Source organism: Trichosurus vulpecula, chromosome 1 (assembly GCF_011100635.1).
Source record: "Trichosurus vulpecula isolate mTriVul1 chromosome 1, mTriVul1.pri, whole genome shotgun sequence".
Classification (NCBI taxonomy): domain Eukaryota; kingdom Metazoa; phylum Chordata; class Mammalia; order Diprotodontia; family Phalangeridae; genus Trichosurus; species Trichosurus vulpecula.
The window spans coordinates 177,674,352-177,692,004 of NC_050573.1; the positions used below are offsets into that span (position 1 = coordinate 177,674,352).

Below are 17,653 nucleotides of genomic sequence, written 5' to 3' on the forward strand. Positions count from 1 at the left end.
GCAATTGATCCAATGTCATCTTCTAGAAAAAGCATAAGATGGAGTCAGAAGACCTGGGTTCTGCTCTCATTGTTTAACTTTTTGTCATTTCAGTTTTATCATCTATAAAATATGAATAATAATACCTAGTAATGATATATAAACTTTGAGAGTAGGTTCAGATTGTATGTCTGTCTTCCAAGGGCCAGCCTATCTAAATTCAAAAAGGTTTCTTATCCGATCAGATGATTAGCTGTGAAATCATAAAAAAATTTCATCACAGCAACTCATGAAGCCATCTTTTAAGGCATGGATTATAATCTGTGTCAGGGGAGGGAGTGTCCGCACCAATGAAATCATGGATTACTAAAGTATTACAATCATCACTTGCATGACTTGTGGTCATGCTCTCAAAACTGTAATCAGTCTTGTTGAACTTGGGATTGTCCTTCAGAAGTCCTCATTCTCACACCTAAAGAGCTGATCTACTTGGTCAGAATAATTGTTCCCAGGGGTCGGCCCACACCGATACATATCCCAAGGTTCTCCTCGCTCTCCCTTAGGTGGAATTGGTTCCTCAATGTATGCCAATGTGGATTTGCTCTCTTGACAGTCATCTTGAATCTTAACTTCTGGATAGATGGCCCTTGGGGTGCAATCTGACATGTGGCTACAGCTCTGAAGGCTTTTCACGTCACATACATTGTTGCTGTATTTCACGACAGGTGATTTATAGGCCTGATAGGACACTTTAGTGGTGGTGGTGATCACTGTCTGTAGAGCTGGAGCTGCTGGTGAGGCACTCCCTAGGTACCTGCAGGAATACTCTGAATTATAATAAGGGTGAGTGGCAGGGGCCTGGAACGGTCCGTGGTTATTCCTTTCCCCAGAGCCAGTTTTCCCAAGAGTTGCTTTCCTCCCATGATGTTTACTGGAGATATCCAAGCTCCAATCATGGGTACTTAGTGAATTGACACTACACTGTGGTCCATTGAGATAAGTCCAATCTGTGTCACTGTGTTTTTTACTGGAATCTCTGTAGAGGTTGGAATATGGGCTAGAGTTTATGTAATTGGGGACTGTGAATTCATAGGCACAAGTTGGCCTAGGCATATAGATCCTAGGATTTGGACATTTCTGAAAGGGTGGAATTATGTCTTCTTGAAGGCAGGCTGAGTCATAGGTAGCTTTGTAAGGATCAGATTTTTGGAAAGAAGGGTAAGGCTGAGCTAGAATAGGAAAGCTGGTGTCTGTAAATATACTGAACCCTTCTAGGTTTTCTGAGCTGGACAAAGTATTAATGAAATGACCACTGGTGTCTTGATACTGCTCAATCTGAAAAATGAAGCAAAGGCAGATGAAGAATTAGGTGATTTGTATATCTTTAACATACAATGAAAGCAGTAAGCTATATCAGTTTTGCCCCAGTATATATCTGTAATTAGGAAAAACAGCAAAGGATTGCAAGAAGAAACTAACTGGAAGAAAGGCATTCTGAAACGAATAATGTATCTTTCAAATGGATTAGGATGCAAAGCCTCATTATCCTCTACGTTAACACTTTTATGGAAATTACACTTTCTTCATTCTATATCAACAATGTTGTCATTAGCTCCTGTAACTTGAAAGAAAAGTAGACCTCAGTATTTTTATAGGATGTGTATTTTAAGATAGCAGCTCCAAATGGTAAGCCAGTCAGTCAACAAACATTTATCAAATATTTGCTATTTGCTAGACACTGTGCTAAGTGCTTGGGATAGCTTAGGAGGGAGACTAGGGCTAGATAGATCTGGAACTCACTTGCATAGAGAGCAAATGGTATATAGAATCTTTAGCACAGTGCCTAGCACATAGTAAGTGTTATATAAATATTAGATATTATTATTTATAGATTAAAGATAGCTCAGAACCATTTAAAGGCCTTCATGAAGTAACCCATCTCACCTTACTATGTGATCTTAGGTTAAGCCATTTAACCTCCCTGTGCCTCAGTTGCTTTAACTGCAAAATGAGGGAGGTTAGATTAGATGACTTTTAAGGTCCTTTCTAACATCTAGATCTATAACCTTATCCAATCTCATTTCCTATCTACTATTTAATATGCATTATCATCTCCCCACCCCACCCCCACATACTAGTCAGGCCAATCTCATTGTCACAACACGAGAATGGGTTAACAGTTTCTCCTTACTCAGGCTGCTCCAGTCCACACTAAACATTCTCTTTCCCTGACTTTTGTTTTATTGATCATCAGAACTGCAGAGTTTAGTACTTCATTGTTTACTGATTGTATCATCTACTTTATAGTTTGTCTACTCAATTAAGGAGGCAAGCTATAAAAAATTCGGGGAAAAAAATATCATATACTTTTGGGTCCTCTCCAGTACATAACATAGCGGTGAGCACAAAGCAGGCTGATTATCTGAATCTGAACTAAACCAGGGGGGAGGGAATAATTCATTTTCAGACCTCTATGACTAATTAAAAATAATTAAACTTCCATTTGCATCGGCACTACATGATTTTTATCTAGTCCTTAGGTTACTGTTTAGATTTAATACATATGTGTGGGAGGAGGTGGTTTCCCTCATATTATAGTAGAATTGTGTGGGGAGAGCAGAGGAGAAATTGATTATACAGAGCAAAGCTGGATAAGAGATTGCCTGCATGTATCACAGGGAGGAATGACAATCTCCATCCTAGGTGGCCTCTGAGGAGCTGTGATGGGTCATCTGGTTCTCCCTACTATTACGACTATGTCAGGTCACATGGGACAATTATGTTTCTCAGATGCATCATTTAAAGGGTAGCTCTCTAAATTACCCTGTAACCCTGGCCCTCCATGGATTATGGTAGAGAGCAGTACCAGTTGGAGGAACTCATCCCTAGGTAAATAAATTAATATTCCTGGCATGCAGGACATTATACTAAACACAGTAAGAAAAGGAAGCCACAGGTTATATGGCGTGAAGGTAAGTGTGGCCACTGGGAAGAATATGGAGTGATAGAAGGCAAGTGGCTGAGAGGGGGGAGCAGCATCTGTGTCTTTTTCAGTATTATCCCCATGGCTTCTGTGCTCACTGCACTTACTTAGTTCAGAGGATCATAGGTTAGGACTGGAAGAGAGCCAAGGGGACATCTAGTCCAACTCCTTCATTTAACAGACGAGGAAACTGAGCACCAGTGTCTTGTCCAAAGTCACGCAAGTAGTGAGAGAGGCAGGATTTGAACACAGATTTTACGGATAAGGAAACCTATTCCCAGAGAGGCTTAGTGATTTGCAAAAGGCCATACAAAAGAACTAAATCTAGGCCTCTTGACTCTCAATCCAACACGATACTTGTGCCATTGTGTATAGCAACACTGGGCACACCATGAAACTGTCCTTGGAAAATAGGTTTCCTGGGTTGAATTGCCAGGAAATTTTTGTCTAGTTCTTAAGTTAATAACTAGAAAGAGTCCCTAAAAGGTGTAATATTCAGCTTATTTTTGTGTTAACATTTTAAAAAGAGAGTACTCTCAAATTCTTTCTCTTCCCCTTATTTTTCCTCATCTCAACCAATCACTCAATCGACAAGCATTAATTTAGGAACTACTATGTTCCAGGCACTATAAAATGTGCTGAGGATTGAGAGGCCAAAGTGAAAGCCTCTACCCTCGAAGAGTTTACATTCTATAGGGGGAAGCACCATGCGTATAAATAAGTAATGGAACCTTACCAATCTCTTAGGATTCTAATGAGCATGAAACGGAAAAACATAGGAGCGTATTAAGGGCAGGAACAGGGGTTTATTTTTTTTCTAGGATGTCCCCGTATAGTAAGTTCTTAACACATTTTCTCAATGAATAAATAAGCAAATTAAATTCTAAAGCACCATACAAATGTAAGGTAATACCTGTGAATCCATGTTCTTCTTTTTTTGAGCCTGGTGGGATGATACTTGTCTCTTGATAGCACTTCTTCTTGCTTCTGTCTCAGATTTACTTTCTGGTCTTGGATGATCATGAACTCCTTTGGCCTGCATCAGTTCAAAACATTGGTCATGCATGTGTTTGCCTAAGCATGGACAGGATGCTGAACAAGTCCAATAACCCTAACTTTTTAAGAACACCATTTGGTATAATAGTTTATGAAGTACCATATAAAAAAAGCTTTCGGTTTACCAGAAAGTACTATCATTGTGTAGTTATGTTGAACAAGATTCTCCACATAAACTATATCAGATGTATTTAGAATACCATTTAGGGCTATTTAGGTATGACATAAAGAAGAGGGAAAAGGAGGGAATAATCATTTATATATCTCCCACTATGTACCAGGAACATTATAAATATGATTTCGTTTGATTCTCACAATAACCCTGCAAGAAAGGTACTGTTATTATCCTCACTTTACAGTTGAGGAAACTGAGGCAAACAGAGTTTAAGTGATTTGCTCAGGGTCACACAGCTAGTAAGTGCATGAGGCTGGATTTGAGGCTGGAATCTTCCTGACTCCAGGCCCAACGCTCTATCCACTGTGCTACCTAACACACTATGCTAGAAAACAGGAGATTTGGATTCTAATTCCTCCTTTCCTTTCTCTCTGGCCACTAACTAGTTGTGTGACTTTGAGAAAGAAATTTAACCTCTCTGGGTCTCAATACCTCACTTGTCAAATTGAAGATAACACCCCACCTCACTGAAAGCTGGGACTTAAACAATTGATATGTTAAGGTCTCTGGGTGTATTTGGTTGCTCAAATTTATCACAGTGAATAGTTTCTTCCACTTGGTATGGCATTACCTTTGTGGCCTTGGAAAAATGATTTAACTTCCCTGGGCCTCATTTTCTGTACCTATAAGATGAGTGAGTTGGACTAGACAGCTTTTGAGGATACTTCCCACTCTGGACCTATGATCCTACATACAGTTGGTCTCAAATTCTTATCACAAAGCACAGATTTATCTTACCTGGAAAAATATTGCCTTGCCATCAAGCCTCCAGAAGTTGGTAACAGGGTAGCCGCTGTGACCTCGGCAAGGTATCAGCTCTAAAGCTGAATTACAGTTGGGACATGCTTTTTCTGCAAGATCAAGGGAAGATATTAGTGAGTCTCTCTACAAGCAAAACACTACCACCACAAACACTTCCAACTGATGGAAAGATAAGAGTTATGCTTCAAAATCCAGTTTATCTTCGATCACTTGACCAGTGACCAAGCTAATTCACTCCATCTAAACAGCTTAGCACTCCAGAATACTCCACATGTTTTTTGGTAGCTCAATGGCCACAAGTTCCCATGCTTCTATAAAGAGTCTGTCCATCTAATTAGCTAAGACACAAGCATAAGAAAAGAAACGGAGAATCTGGGCTCAGTTAAGTTAGTATCTCAATTTATGAGGCTGCCTTCTTCCTCTGTCTCCTTTATTCTTCCTTTCTAATCACCTCTGTGAAGCCCTTACCCAGATTTTACCAGAGTTTTCATAACTTTCCATCTTTACTCGTTCCCTGGGGAAATCTGAAGCTAAGGTACGAAATGATAGAGCTATTTAAACAAAGGACAGGACATCCTTCATGGCTTCTGGAAATCTGTCTTTCTAGTCACTTACACAGTGTAATTTGAGTACTGCTCCTTCCCTCCTCACCTCATAACATCTTTTCATCTGCCTGTCACAACTGACGCCTCTTTTCTTTGGGGTGAGGCATTGGGATTGTATCTCTAGGAGTGCTTTGTTAAAATGTAAACAGTTGGGGCAATGCACTAATGGAGGTAGCATGCTGAAGGGCATGAACACTGGGCCAAAAGACATGGCTTCCAGGCCTAGTCTTGCCATTGCTGTGTGACACTGGGCAAGTCACTCAGCTCTCTGGGTCCTGTTTCCCTCATCTATAAAAAGAGAATATTGGACTAGACAATCTCTTGGCTCTAAAGTTCCACAGCCTTGATGCCTCCAATATTTAACCTTAGCTGTAATGCTGATGCCCATGTTTGGGCTATAGTAAGGTATGTGGGATTGATTACAATAACCACCCCACTTCTTATTCCATTCTATATTGGGTAAATATTTCTTGTGAACAGAATTACCACTTCTCAGTAGATAGGAGTCAAAAGGAGCTCTGAGTTTACTGGAGTTATGCAGCAATAGAAAGAGGAGTAGAAGTGAGACCTTGTAAAGGAGTATATTCTGTTTTTTTTTTGGAGGAGGGAAAGCAGGGCAATTGGTTTAAGTGATTTGCCCAAGGTCACACAGCTAGTAAGTGTGTCAGATTGCCCAAGGTCACACAGCTAGTAAGTGTGTCAAGTGTCTGAGTCTGGATTCGAACTCAGGTCCTCCTGACTCCAGGGCCGGTGCTCTACAGTCGCTTCATCACCTAACTGTATTATTCTGTATTATTCACCTAGGAGTATTATTCTGAAATCAGTACTTCTCCATGGTGGTGAGAAGGAAGGTGGGATGTTATATTGATATTTTTAGTCCTGGGATAAAGGGTTACTTAATATTTTATGAAATTGTGAAAATGGGTAAATATGGCTGGTATTGAGCAAAACTGTAGAGTAGATGAAGTTTGCCTTGGGAGTTTTCTAACTTAAGAGTATCTCTCTCCCTTTTTTTGGAGGGGGGAAGGCAGGGCAATTGGGGTTAAGTGACTTGCCCAAGGTCACACAGCCAGTTAGTGGGTCAAGTGTCTGAGGCTGGATTTGAACTCAGGTCCTCCTGACTCCAGGGCTGGTGCTCTACTCACTGTGCCACCTCGCTACCCCATCTCTCTCCCTTTTGGTCCCCCTGGATTCTGTAAGGAGACATTCCCACAGGGACAGAGCTAGCCTCTTAAGTTAGAAGATACCCATGGCAAACTTCATTTGCTCCACAGTTTTGCCTAAGACTAGCCATGTCTGCCAGTTTTCACAGTTTCATAAAATGATAAGTGACCCTTTATCTGAGGGCTTAAAAATCTTACAATATCACTTCACTTGCTCCTCACCACCATGGAAAAATGTGATTTCATAATAATACTCCTTTTGCAATGAAGTCCTACTTGTAGTCTCCCTGTGGGATTTTTAGTAAGTCATTTAACTCCTCTAAGCCCTGGACTTCTCATCTGTTGAATGAGGGGGTTAGACAAGATGATGTCTAAGGCCCTTTCAAGATCTAATATTATGTAGCTATGAATCATCTCTTCTCCCCACCCCCCACCAGTCCCATCTTACTTTGCTGCTTTTGCCGGGCCTTGTCACAGATGGCAGGCCGGAGTTGCAGCCTTGAGCCATCTGGTAGGAAACAGCTCCGTGCACACACCACTACACCAAGGCAAGACTTCTTGAGGATCAGGCAGTTGTGATTGTTGGTGTTCCGCATGGCCCAGCCACTGAGATGCCGCTGAGCGTTCTTTTCATCTCCTCGGTAGATGAAACGCACATAGCCATCTGGCCATTCTCTAAAGTGATCAAAGTGTTTGGGCTCCTGAAAGACATGAGGGATAAACGGGAGTTTGGGAATGGAGAAGAGAATGGGATAGGGAAGAACAGAGAAGGAAGAAAGAGATTGAAAAAGAATGCATTAGAGAAAAGCAAACTAGTATAGAGAAAACTAGAAGTTCAGCCCTCCATCTACTACATTAAAAAAAAAAAAAAAACCTCAAAATTTGCCTCAATGAAAACTGGTTCTTCTAAAAGCCAAAAAACAAAAACAAAAAAACCAAATAAGCCTTGGAAAGACTTACCTGAATTGATGCAAAGTAAAGTAAGCAAAACCAGAAGAACATTGCACATAGTAACAGCAATACTGTATGATAATCAACTGTGAATGAATTAGCTATCCCCAGCAATACAAGGATCCAAGACAATTCCAAAGGGCTCATGATGAAAAATTCTACCCACTTCCATAGAAAGAACTGAACATACTATTTTCACTTTACTTTTCTCATGGTGCGGTGTTTTTTTTTTTGGCCTGTGGTTTTTTTTTTGGCATAACATGACTAATATGGAAACATGTTTTGCATGATTACACATCTATAACCTATATTAAATTGCTTACTGTCTCAGGGAGAGGGGAGATGGGGGAAGGAGGGCAAGAATTTGGGACTCAAGATTAAAAAAATGAACGTTAAAATTGTTTTTACATGTAATTGGGAAAAATATTATTCTTAATGAAAAAATTAAAGCCAAAAAAGGAGATTATTTTGATGCAGAATAGAGCACAGTCATCTTATTTATGGATCAGGTAAATCACAGTCTGATGATAATCTCTTGATGCTGAAATGGGATATTGGCAAGAGCACTGGGCTTATAGTCAAAGGAACTGAATTCAAGTCTCCTCTCAGACACTTGTTGCTTATGTGAACTTGAGGAAATCATTTCATTTCTATGACACTAATTTCTCTCATCTGTAAAGTCCTTCCCACTTTAAAAGTCTAAAAAATTCCTTGCAGTTCTAAAATTCTGTGATTCCATGATTTCCAAGTCCACACCAGTGAATAGTGCTGAACTTGGAGTCAGGAAGAACTGCATTCAAATCCTGCCTCTTGTATGTACCCAGGGCAAGCCACTTAACTTATCTCAGCCTCAATCTCATCTCTAAAATGGGGTACCTACCTCACTGGATTGTTGTGAGGATTTCATAACATAATATATGTACCATGCTTCATAAACTTTAAAGCACTATTACTATATATCGATTGACAGAATTCCACTACAAAATGATTTGCATATTCCATTCTCTTTCCACTGGAATAGAATTTAACCTGTAAGCATCTTCACCTCTCTACAGTGTTCTTCCCCCAGAGTATAAGACCCATTGGTGAACCAACTCTAGTCCTAATAGCACTTTTATGCGGTAAGTACATAATATAAAACATTGACTTTCCCCAACTCTCGCCGGCCAGTCCTTCCACACTCCACAATCATACATCCCCCAAAGTAAAAAAGGATGCCTTGGACAATGATAAGGAATCCCCTTACATTAGTGTGCCATTAAATGAAGAGAAATAGGAGGCAGCAGAGTAGGAAAGAATGCTGCATTTCACATCAAAGGATCTGAGGTTGAATCTGGACTCTGCTTCTTTGTAGCGGAATGGTTTCAGGCAAGTTATTTAGTATTTCTAAAGTTTTCTCATCTATAAAACAGGGGTTAGGTTGGTTGGTCATGAATACACATTCTAGTTCTAAATCTATGTCCAGTGATTGTACAACCCATGCCTTTCAAATACACTACACCATTGGCATATGCTGGAGAAAAATCTGAGCAACCAAGAGAGTCCAGTTGGGGAGTCCAGTTCACACTCCACAAAATGTCTAAACAGTATCTAAAATAGTGTCTTAGAAGAGGGATCTCCAAAGTGGAATGTGCATGTCCTAGGAGGTGTGCAAGACAATCCAGTGAGCTGTGTGAAGAAACCATTAGAACCAAAGGGAGTAGCAGAGTCATGCATCAGACTTGCAGCGACTGCCTGCCTCTCCCTCACCTTATCTGCACCCAATGCCTTCCCAGACTAGCGGAAATCGTTTCCCTATTGTCCCCTAAGCACCCATGTCCTCTCTCCCCTGCAGCAATGGTACACACATTATATATGCCCTCTGACTTGGCTGCACACACCATATCTCTTGGGGGATGTATTAGGGCCCTGGAGAGGATAGGATTTGACACACTTTCCAGACTTGGAGATGGGGGGAGATGCAACAGGAACATGGAAACCTTCCTTCCCAGAGAACAAATAGGGGAGAGAGAAGATACATGGGAAGTGTACAAACCTGGACAGACTAGAGGTACATTTATAGAATCATAGGGTGGGAAGGGGCCCTCCACGAGCTCAGGTGACCAGGTTTGCCATAGGTGGGGAGTATTGGGGGTAGAGGGAAATGCTTTTTGATAATTTAAGCTCTTTGAAGGTAGGTTTGATTTTTCATTTTTATCTTTATGTTCCTAGCTCCTAGGACAGTGACTTGCATGTAGTAGGCATTTCAGAAGAGTTTACATCAGTGTGCCATGTGAATTATATATGAAGTGAATTATAAGCAGTTTTATCTTTCCTTTCTCATGGGATTAGACCCAATATTTGTAAAGCACCATGAAATTCTCAAACGAATACCTAATTTTCCAATGTTATGAAAGAAGGATTGAAACAAGCATTTACTGATGACCTACCATGTGCTTGGCACTGTACTAAGCATTTTATGAATGTCTCGTTTGAGCCTCCCAACAACCCTGGGAGGTAGGTGCTATTATTATCTTCATTTTTCAGTCGAGGAAATTAAGTTAGAAGTGAGGTATTTTGCCCACAGTAACACAGCTAGTTAGTGTCTGAGGCTGAATTTGGTTTTGGGTCTTCTTGACTCCAGGCCCAGAATTCTGTCTATTGTACCACCTAGCTGCTTTTATGAACATCACGAACAGTGAGTGAAATACAGACTTAATACTTTGGTATTTTTATTTTACCATTTGGAATCAATAAACCACCAAATTCTAGTGCTAAAAGGTATCTTAAATAAAGATTTGATGGGAATTAACTCTTAAACCACATGAATATTTGCAAATTAATGCTCTCTCATTAGGATGAGATGCATTGATTAGGAAAAATTATTTGCCTCAACTCTAAAAAGGATCTTTTCTTCCAAGACATAAAACAGCAAAAATATATAAGACCAAGAGTCATTCTGTAATAGTTCAAAACATGTGGATAAACAATTCTCAAAAGAATTGTAAATTATTTTCAACCATATGAAAGACTACTCCAAATCATTAAGAGAAATGAAAATTTTAAAAATTCTCAGGTTTTGCTTTATACCCAGCAAACTGGCAGAGATGCCAAAGGCTGGAAATGGTCAATAGGAGAGGGGCTGGCCCATTGTTACACTGTAGATGGAACACTGAACTGGTCTAACATTTCTGAAAAAGAATTCACAATTATGCCTTTAAAAAGTAACTAAAACATCTTCTTGAAGCTCAAAGACAGAGATATTTAATATTCTAAAATATTCATGTCAGTACTTTGTGTGGAAGCAGAGAATTGGAACTCAATGGTTGGTAAATTGGTAAATAAACTGTAGTACAAGAATGTAATGGAATTCTACTATGCTATAAGAAATGGTGACTATGAAGAATTCAAAGGTACATGGAAAGTCTTTGGCATCTAGGTGGTGAAGTAGAAAAGGTCCTGGACCTAGAGTTAAGAAGATATAAGTTCAAATCCAGCCTCAAACACATACTAGCTATGTGACCCTTGGAATATAATTTAACCTCTGTCTGCCTCAGTTTCCTTACATGTAAAATGGGAGTAACAATAGGATCTACTTCCTAGGGCTGCTGTGAAGATAAAGTGAAATGATATGTATGTAATAAGTAGCAAATTTTAGGGCACTATGTAAGTGTTTATAATAATGATAACAATAGTAATAATAAATGCAGAGTGAAGTAACCAGAACTAGGAAAAAAACAAAAAAGTAAGCAGAAAGAACAATAAAATGAAACTGAATGCAATGATATTATAATGATGAAGCTTGACTTCCACCCCAATAGATGAGAAAAATGTACTTTTCTCCTTCCCTCCTTCCCTTTCTTCCTCCATATTTCTGGTGGAGGACGATGAAAATAGAATGGCTGATGGGCTGGTTGGTTTTGGTGAATTGTGTTTTTATTTGCTTGTTTGTTTTTAAATCTTTGTTTCAGGGGAAAGTTTTTTGACTAGGGGAAGAGAAGGGGCACATTGGAAAATGAATATGATGTTAAAAAGGATCAATAAAACATTTAAAAAATTAATGCTGTAACCAAGGAAAATTAAACCAGAAAGATACACTGAAAACTTTGATTACAAGCTTTATATTCTATAATGCATTAGTTACTGAGTAGTATCTGGGTTATTGAGAAATATGTGGTAGTAGTCCTTTACCAAAATAGTTTCTAGTATATAAATATCTTTACTTATATCTTTTGCATATACTCTCTTCACCAACTACCATCCCTTTCCCTCCCAAAAGTCAGTCTCACTGCAGTGTTTTAACCCCTGGATGGTAAAGTGAGCCAACCCCTTTATTTTACAAATGAGCAAAATGAAATCCATAGAGATTCAGTGGCAGAGATCAACGTCAGACTCAGGTCTTCTTATTCCAAATCTAGGGCCCTTTCCATGATAACATATCACCTTAATAGTGACCACAATGGCAGATGCCCATAAATCTTACTCTAAAACCATGGATACTGGCCTCTGACTAGATTAAAAAAAGTAGATAAAATAAAGTCTCAAATAAAATACAACTATTGTGTGGTTAATTTTAATTATGAAGCAACTGCAATAGTCTAAAAAGAACCATGATAAGCTTAATTTAAAATGCTTTCTTATTTGAGAAAGGAAATTGCGATTTTCATTCCCTCCCCCAGAATACAGAAACCCTCCTCTTTAAGACCCATGTGAATGAAGAGAACCAACACTGCATTTGAAAATCATCCACTATGGGAAAGACAGAAATTATTGTGATCAGTGAATCTGCAGTCTCCTAGGGGGAAGAAAAGGTTATATTTAGCATTTTTTCATTTCTTTTTTTTTATCCTCGAAGGGACCACAATATCTTTACCAATAACAGATCAAAGAATGCACCTTGCTATTTGCATGTGTCAGGAGCTAGAGTGAATAGAGTGCCAGGCCTGGAGCTGGGGAGAGCTGAGTTCAACTCTGGCCTCAGACACCTACTGTCTGTGTGACCCTGGACAAGTCATTTAATGTTTTTTACCTCAGTTTCCTTATCCACAAAATGTGGATGATACCAGAATCCACCTCTCAGGGTTGTTGTGAAGATGAAATGAGATGATAATTATAAAATACTTAGCATAGTGCCTGCTATGTAAATGTTAGCTATTTTTATAGGCAAATGTGGTATACTGAAAAGAACATTGGACGTCGAGCCAGAAGACATATGTTCAAATCCCAGAGTCACTAATGGGTGGTTGCATGATCCTGGATAAGTCAACTCTGAGTCTTGGTTTCCTAATTTTTCAAATGGAGAAAATATTATTTCTACTACTTATTTTAAAAAGGCATAAAATGAGGATCCAATGTGATAATTTTAAAAACCCCTTCATAAACATTAAGGTTTTATATGAATTTCAGCTATTGATTATTGATTTTAAAAATTTGTATGTATTGGTGAAGAACTCTAATTTACTGATTAGTTATTGGTTAGTCTACCCAAACTAGGTAGACAAGACTTGGTGAGGCTAATCAACCCTTTCCCCCGCCAGGTTGGGAGGGCTGAAGAAAGGATTAAAGAGAGGGTCAAGAGTCAGACAGTGGTAAATGGTAGAGCAGATATACTCTAAAGAGATTTTACCATCCTAAGAGCTGCACATTGCTTAATTGTACCTTAGTCTTTCCCTCACTCCAAGTAAACATAAGCTCTCCAAAGGCAGGTCCTTTTTCACTTTTGCTTTTGTATTGCCAGCACCTAGAACAGTACCTTGTAAATATTAGGTACCTGTCATAGATTCACAGATCTAGAACTAAAAGGGACCTCAGAGGCCATATTGTCCAACTTTCTCATTTTACAGATGAAGAATATGAGGTCAAGGTGGGGTTGAAGGACTTGTCTCAAGTCACAGAGGTGGTAAGTTTCAGAAGCAGGATTTGAATCCAGGTCTTCTGATGGCAGAGCCAGTATTCTTTCCACTGTACCATGATCCCATCAATAATAAATGTTTATTTAACTGAATTTTCTAGCAGAGCTTTTGAACCTAGATCCTGTACTGGTTGAATTGAAGGAAAAACGCACAACATACCCTAGTGAGGGAGTGATCAGTCAGTTTTCCTTGGGGTTGAGAGTTAGCTTGATGGGAATAGGAAAGATAGAAGAGAAACTTTTGTGGATGGCAGCTTTGGAGTTTGGTGGCAGAAAACTAATCTTTCCCTTCCAGGGATACTTCTTCACACAACCAAAATGGATAATATGTTAAAATCCAAAACTGCAAAAAGATTCCAGAAGTGGGATTCATTTGCTGAACTCTCACTTTTAAAAATACAAATCTCCTCATAACAACTTAGTGACATTTTGTATCTCTGGAAATATTACATCTATTCTCTACCTGGGAAAGAGAAAGAAAGAAACAAAGAAAGAAAAGGAAAGAGCTAACATTTATATAGTGTTTACTATGTGCCAGGCACTGTGCTAATTGTTTTATGATTTTTATTTCATTTGTCCTGTACAGGAGCTCTCCCTTCCACTCAAAGAGAGAACTAATTATGTTTATTCATTTAAGAACTCAGTCTATTTTTGATGGCTATCAAAATTAAACCCTTGCATAGGCTTTAGAGCTGGAAGAGACCTCAGAGATCATCTACTCCAATCCCTTAAATTCATAAATGATGAAACTGAAGACCAGGAAGTTCCTGTGATCACATAGCTAGTAAATAGCAGAGCGGGGATTTGAAGCTGAATTTTTTGACCCAAGCTCTATACTTTACAACATACAATGGACTTAATACAATAAAGATTTCAATGTTTTAGTATTATAGTTACATACCAATTTAGTGAAAGAGCCAGGGCTCTTAGATCCCTTGTCTCCCAAGCCAACGTTCTTTTCCCGGTCCCACATTTTCTATGAAGCTGTGAGTTTAGGGTTCTCTGGTCATCAGTTTCCTTACCTCATCAAATGAAATCATTAGATTAACTAATTCCTGAGATCTAATTGACTCTTAACTCTTTTTGTCTTATGATCCCCTATAAACTCTAGGTCTCTTGACTACAAGCCTATGACTCAACTAAACAAAGCTTCCTCTCACTCTCCTAAGAGATAGTTATTTTCTAAATATATAGAATTAGGTTCCATTTAGTTCAATGTCTTTATTTTACAGATTGGAAACATCTTTACTGACTTTTAAAGGATCACATAAGGAAGTTGCTTCCTAGTTATACCTATTTTTATACCAAAAATGGTATTACTCGGTTTAATTACTTAGCTTATTCACTAGTTTTGTTAACTTTTGGCTGATTCAGAAATTGACCAATCAATCAGTAAGCACTTATTAAGTGCCTAGTACCATACTAATGCTGGGGATATAAAGACAAAAACAAACAAATGAAGAAACAGTCCCTGCCTTCAAGAAACTTAGTTTAGGGGAAACAGCATGGTTTCTTCCAAAATTCAAATCCACCCTCAAAGAAGGCAAATATACCATGGTTGTGTATTTTCAAGAGAATAATATTTAGGCTTCCAGGGCACTAGTAGAGCAACAAAAATGGTTTGAGCCTTGCATTTGCAATGGTTTGAGCATTACTGGTGGAGGCTTCCTATTGTGACTCCTTTGCAAAGGATGACTCTAAGTCTGATGTGGAGACTGGCAAATTTGAATAAAAATTAGTCACATTATTTCAGTCACATCTCATGTGACTTCTAAGTAGAAGAAATAACACCTAAATTATATGAAATGGACTTTAAAATCTTTCCTGTACATTTCAAGAAAGGCATAAGCTTTCTTTTTTTAAGAGTAACTTTATAAAATGAAAATTACGGCCCAAGCTTCAGGGAGGAGCTTTTGGAAGAATCAGGATGCGGAGATCAGAGATGCATTTCTGTTCTCTCTCTTGTCCTGTTTCAATCTAATCACTTCAAAATTGTATGGAAAAGTCAAATTTCTGAAAGCTGACCTGTTGACAGTAGGGGTACAGTCTATACCTTTCTACTGCAAGAGAGTGAGAGGCTTATTTCTGAAAAATAGGGAAGCTGGACCTAAATTTGGGGCCATTACTCTGATAAAGGGTTTCACTGGAATCTATGCAAAGTAAAACTAGCGGCAGCTACGGTGAGTAGAGCACCAGCCCTGGAGTCAGGAGGACCTCAGTTCAAATCTGGCCTCAGACACTTGACACATGTACCAGCTGTGTGACCTTGAGCAAGTCACTTAAACTTAATTGCCCTGCCAAAAAAAAAACAAAAACAAAGTAAAACTAAATAGTTGGTAGAAAGGAAGAGAAAAGATAGATAGATGATAGATAGAAGATAGATAGATAGATGTACATTTCTGCCTTTCTTTTGAAGGAAAACCCTAGTGGGCTCAATAGATGTAGTTCTTCAACACAATTCTCACTTACTTGAGGCATTTTGGGATCATTGATGTCCCAGTTGAGTTTCATCCCGTAGGAGCACGTGCAATCGACCTCCTCAAAGGCATCCGTTGCCATTTTCCACCTTCCCTTTCTTTTCTTTCTTTATTCTTTGTTGCCCCAAGGGGATTGGGGAAACACCTCCACCCAAGCCCCTGAACCTGAGATTCGAAAAAAAAAATCAACAATAATTTTTGGACTGAGAAGGAAGTTAGAGGTTTTCTTTCTCCTATTAAAATAAAAAAAAAGCTAAGTTTTAGAAATTAAGGAGGCCACTGAAGGGAGAAGGGAAAGCACCTCCCATGGAGAGGGAAAACAGCCCTGGGAGACTATGAGCTGTGTCCCAGTCCAGGACTTTGGTGCTGAAGAGGACGAGGCTGCAAGCATCAATGCTCTTCATGCACACTTCACCACCAGCCAGCGGAGGCTCCTCCTTGCTTTATGCAGACTGAGAAGGGAGGGCAGCTTTTTCTCCCCACCCTTCCTGTGCCCAAACCCCTGTCACTCCTGAATTGTTGATCTGATGAGTGGACAGACCACTGAATCCTGAAAAACTCTGAGAGCCTGAGTCAGGCACTCCCAGGTGAGGGGAACTGGCCATGAGCCAACACTTCCAGTTCGCAAGTGGGGGCTGTGAGTTTCTTAGTTTAGGTGTATATTCAAGAGAATAGTATTTAGGTGAGGTTGCCAGCCAAGTCCTGCCCCACGAGGTCCAGAAAGGTAGAGGGCATCTGCCCCTGAATCTACTTTCCACCAAAGAGCTATGAAGTAACAGCTCTGGAAATTGTATTTGAGTGACCAACCCTGGCCCCAAAGAAGATAGGACAATGCACCGTCCTCCCTTCTATGTAAAAGCGGAAACGATGGACACGAATTCTACATATGATATTTAGATTTGGCTGAGATGTTTGTTAGTTTTGCTGAACTATTTCCTCCTATCTTTCTTTTTAATTCCTTGTTTTAAAGGATAGCTAAGAGAGAAAAAGAGAAAGGATATATACTTGAGGAATGTAAATGATGTAAAAACAAAATATTTCAGTAAAAATGGAAAAAAATTGTAGTGGGATCCAGATGGATCTTATCTATTAAAGCGAACATTTTAATATAGACAACTTTGCTTAAGCCTAAAGACATGGGGAACTCTGGTCTATGTTACAGAATTACAGAACTTTGCAAGGGGACTTTGCAATAGTATTCCAACTCACTTTCTTACAGAGAGGAAACAAGTCCAGAGCTGAGTGACTTGTCCACAGTCACATAGCTACTAAGTGGCAGAGACTAATATTAAACCCATGCCAGCTGGCAGCCAACTCCAAGGTGCTTTCTCGTGCAACACCTTGGGTGTCTGTGCTGCCCTCATTTAATTTTATTAGCTTGTATTTTCGGTCTGCCAAAGTTTTTGCAGACACCTCTGCTGCACCTTTTGCAGCATGACAGAGAGAAGCAGTGATAGCTCCTGCTTTCATCGCACCTGTCCACAAACTGTCTAGTAGAGTGCATTCTGGTTTTTACTTCCATAGAAGAGACTGTCCTATATAACACGGTGGCCTCTACTTTCCTTCTCCGTGGTACTGACTGTGAGCATTTTCCGGGTGCAAAGCAGCCCCT

General features: G+C 39.4%; 1 protein-coding gene across 1 annotated transcript; it reads right to left on the reverse strand.

Annotated features, from left to right (window-relative positions):
* Positions 1 to 429: 429 nt before the first annotated feature.
* GCM2 (glial cells missing transcription factor 2) lies at positions 430 to 16,123 on the reverse strand. The gene is made up of 5 exons (XM_036750155.1): positions 16,034 to 16,123; positions 7,172 to 7,424; positions 4,932 to 5,044; positions 3,876 to 3,998; positions 430 to 1,314 (listed from the first exon to the last, which is right to left on the reverse strand). The coding sequence occupies exons 1-5, from the start codon at positions 16,121 to 16,123 to the stop codon at positions 430 to 432; spliced, it is 1,464 nt and encodes a 487-aa protein (XP_036606050.1).
* Positions 16,124 to 17,653: the final 1,530 nt, after the last annotated feature.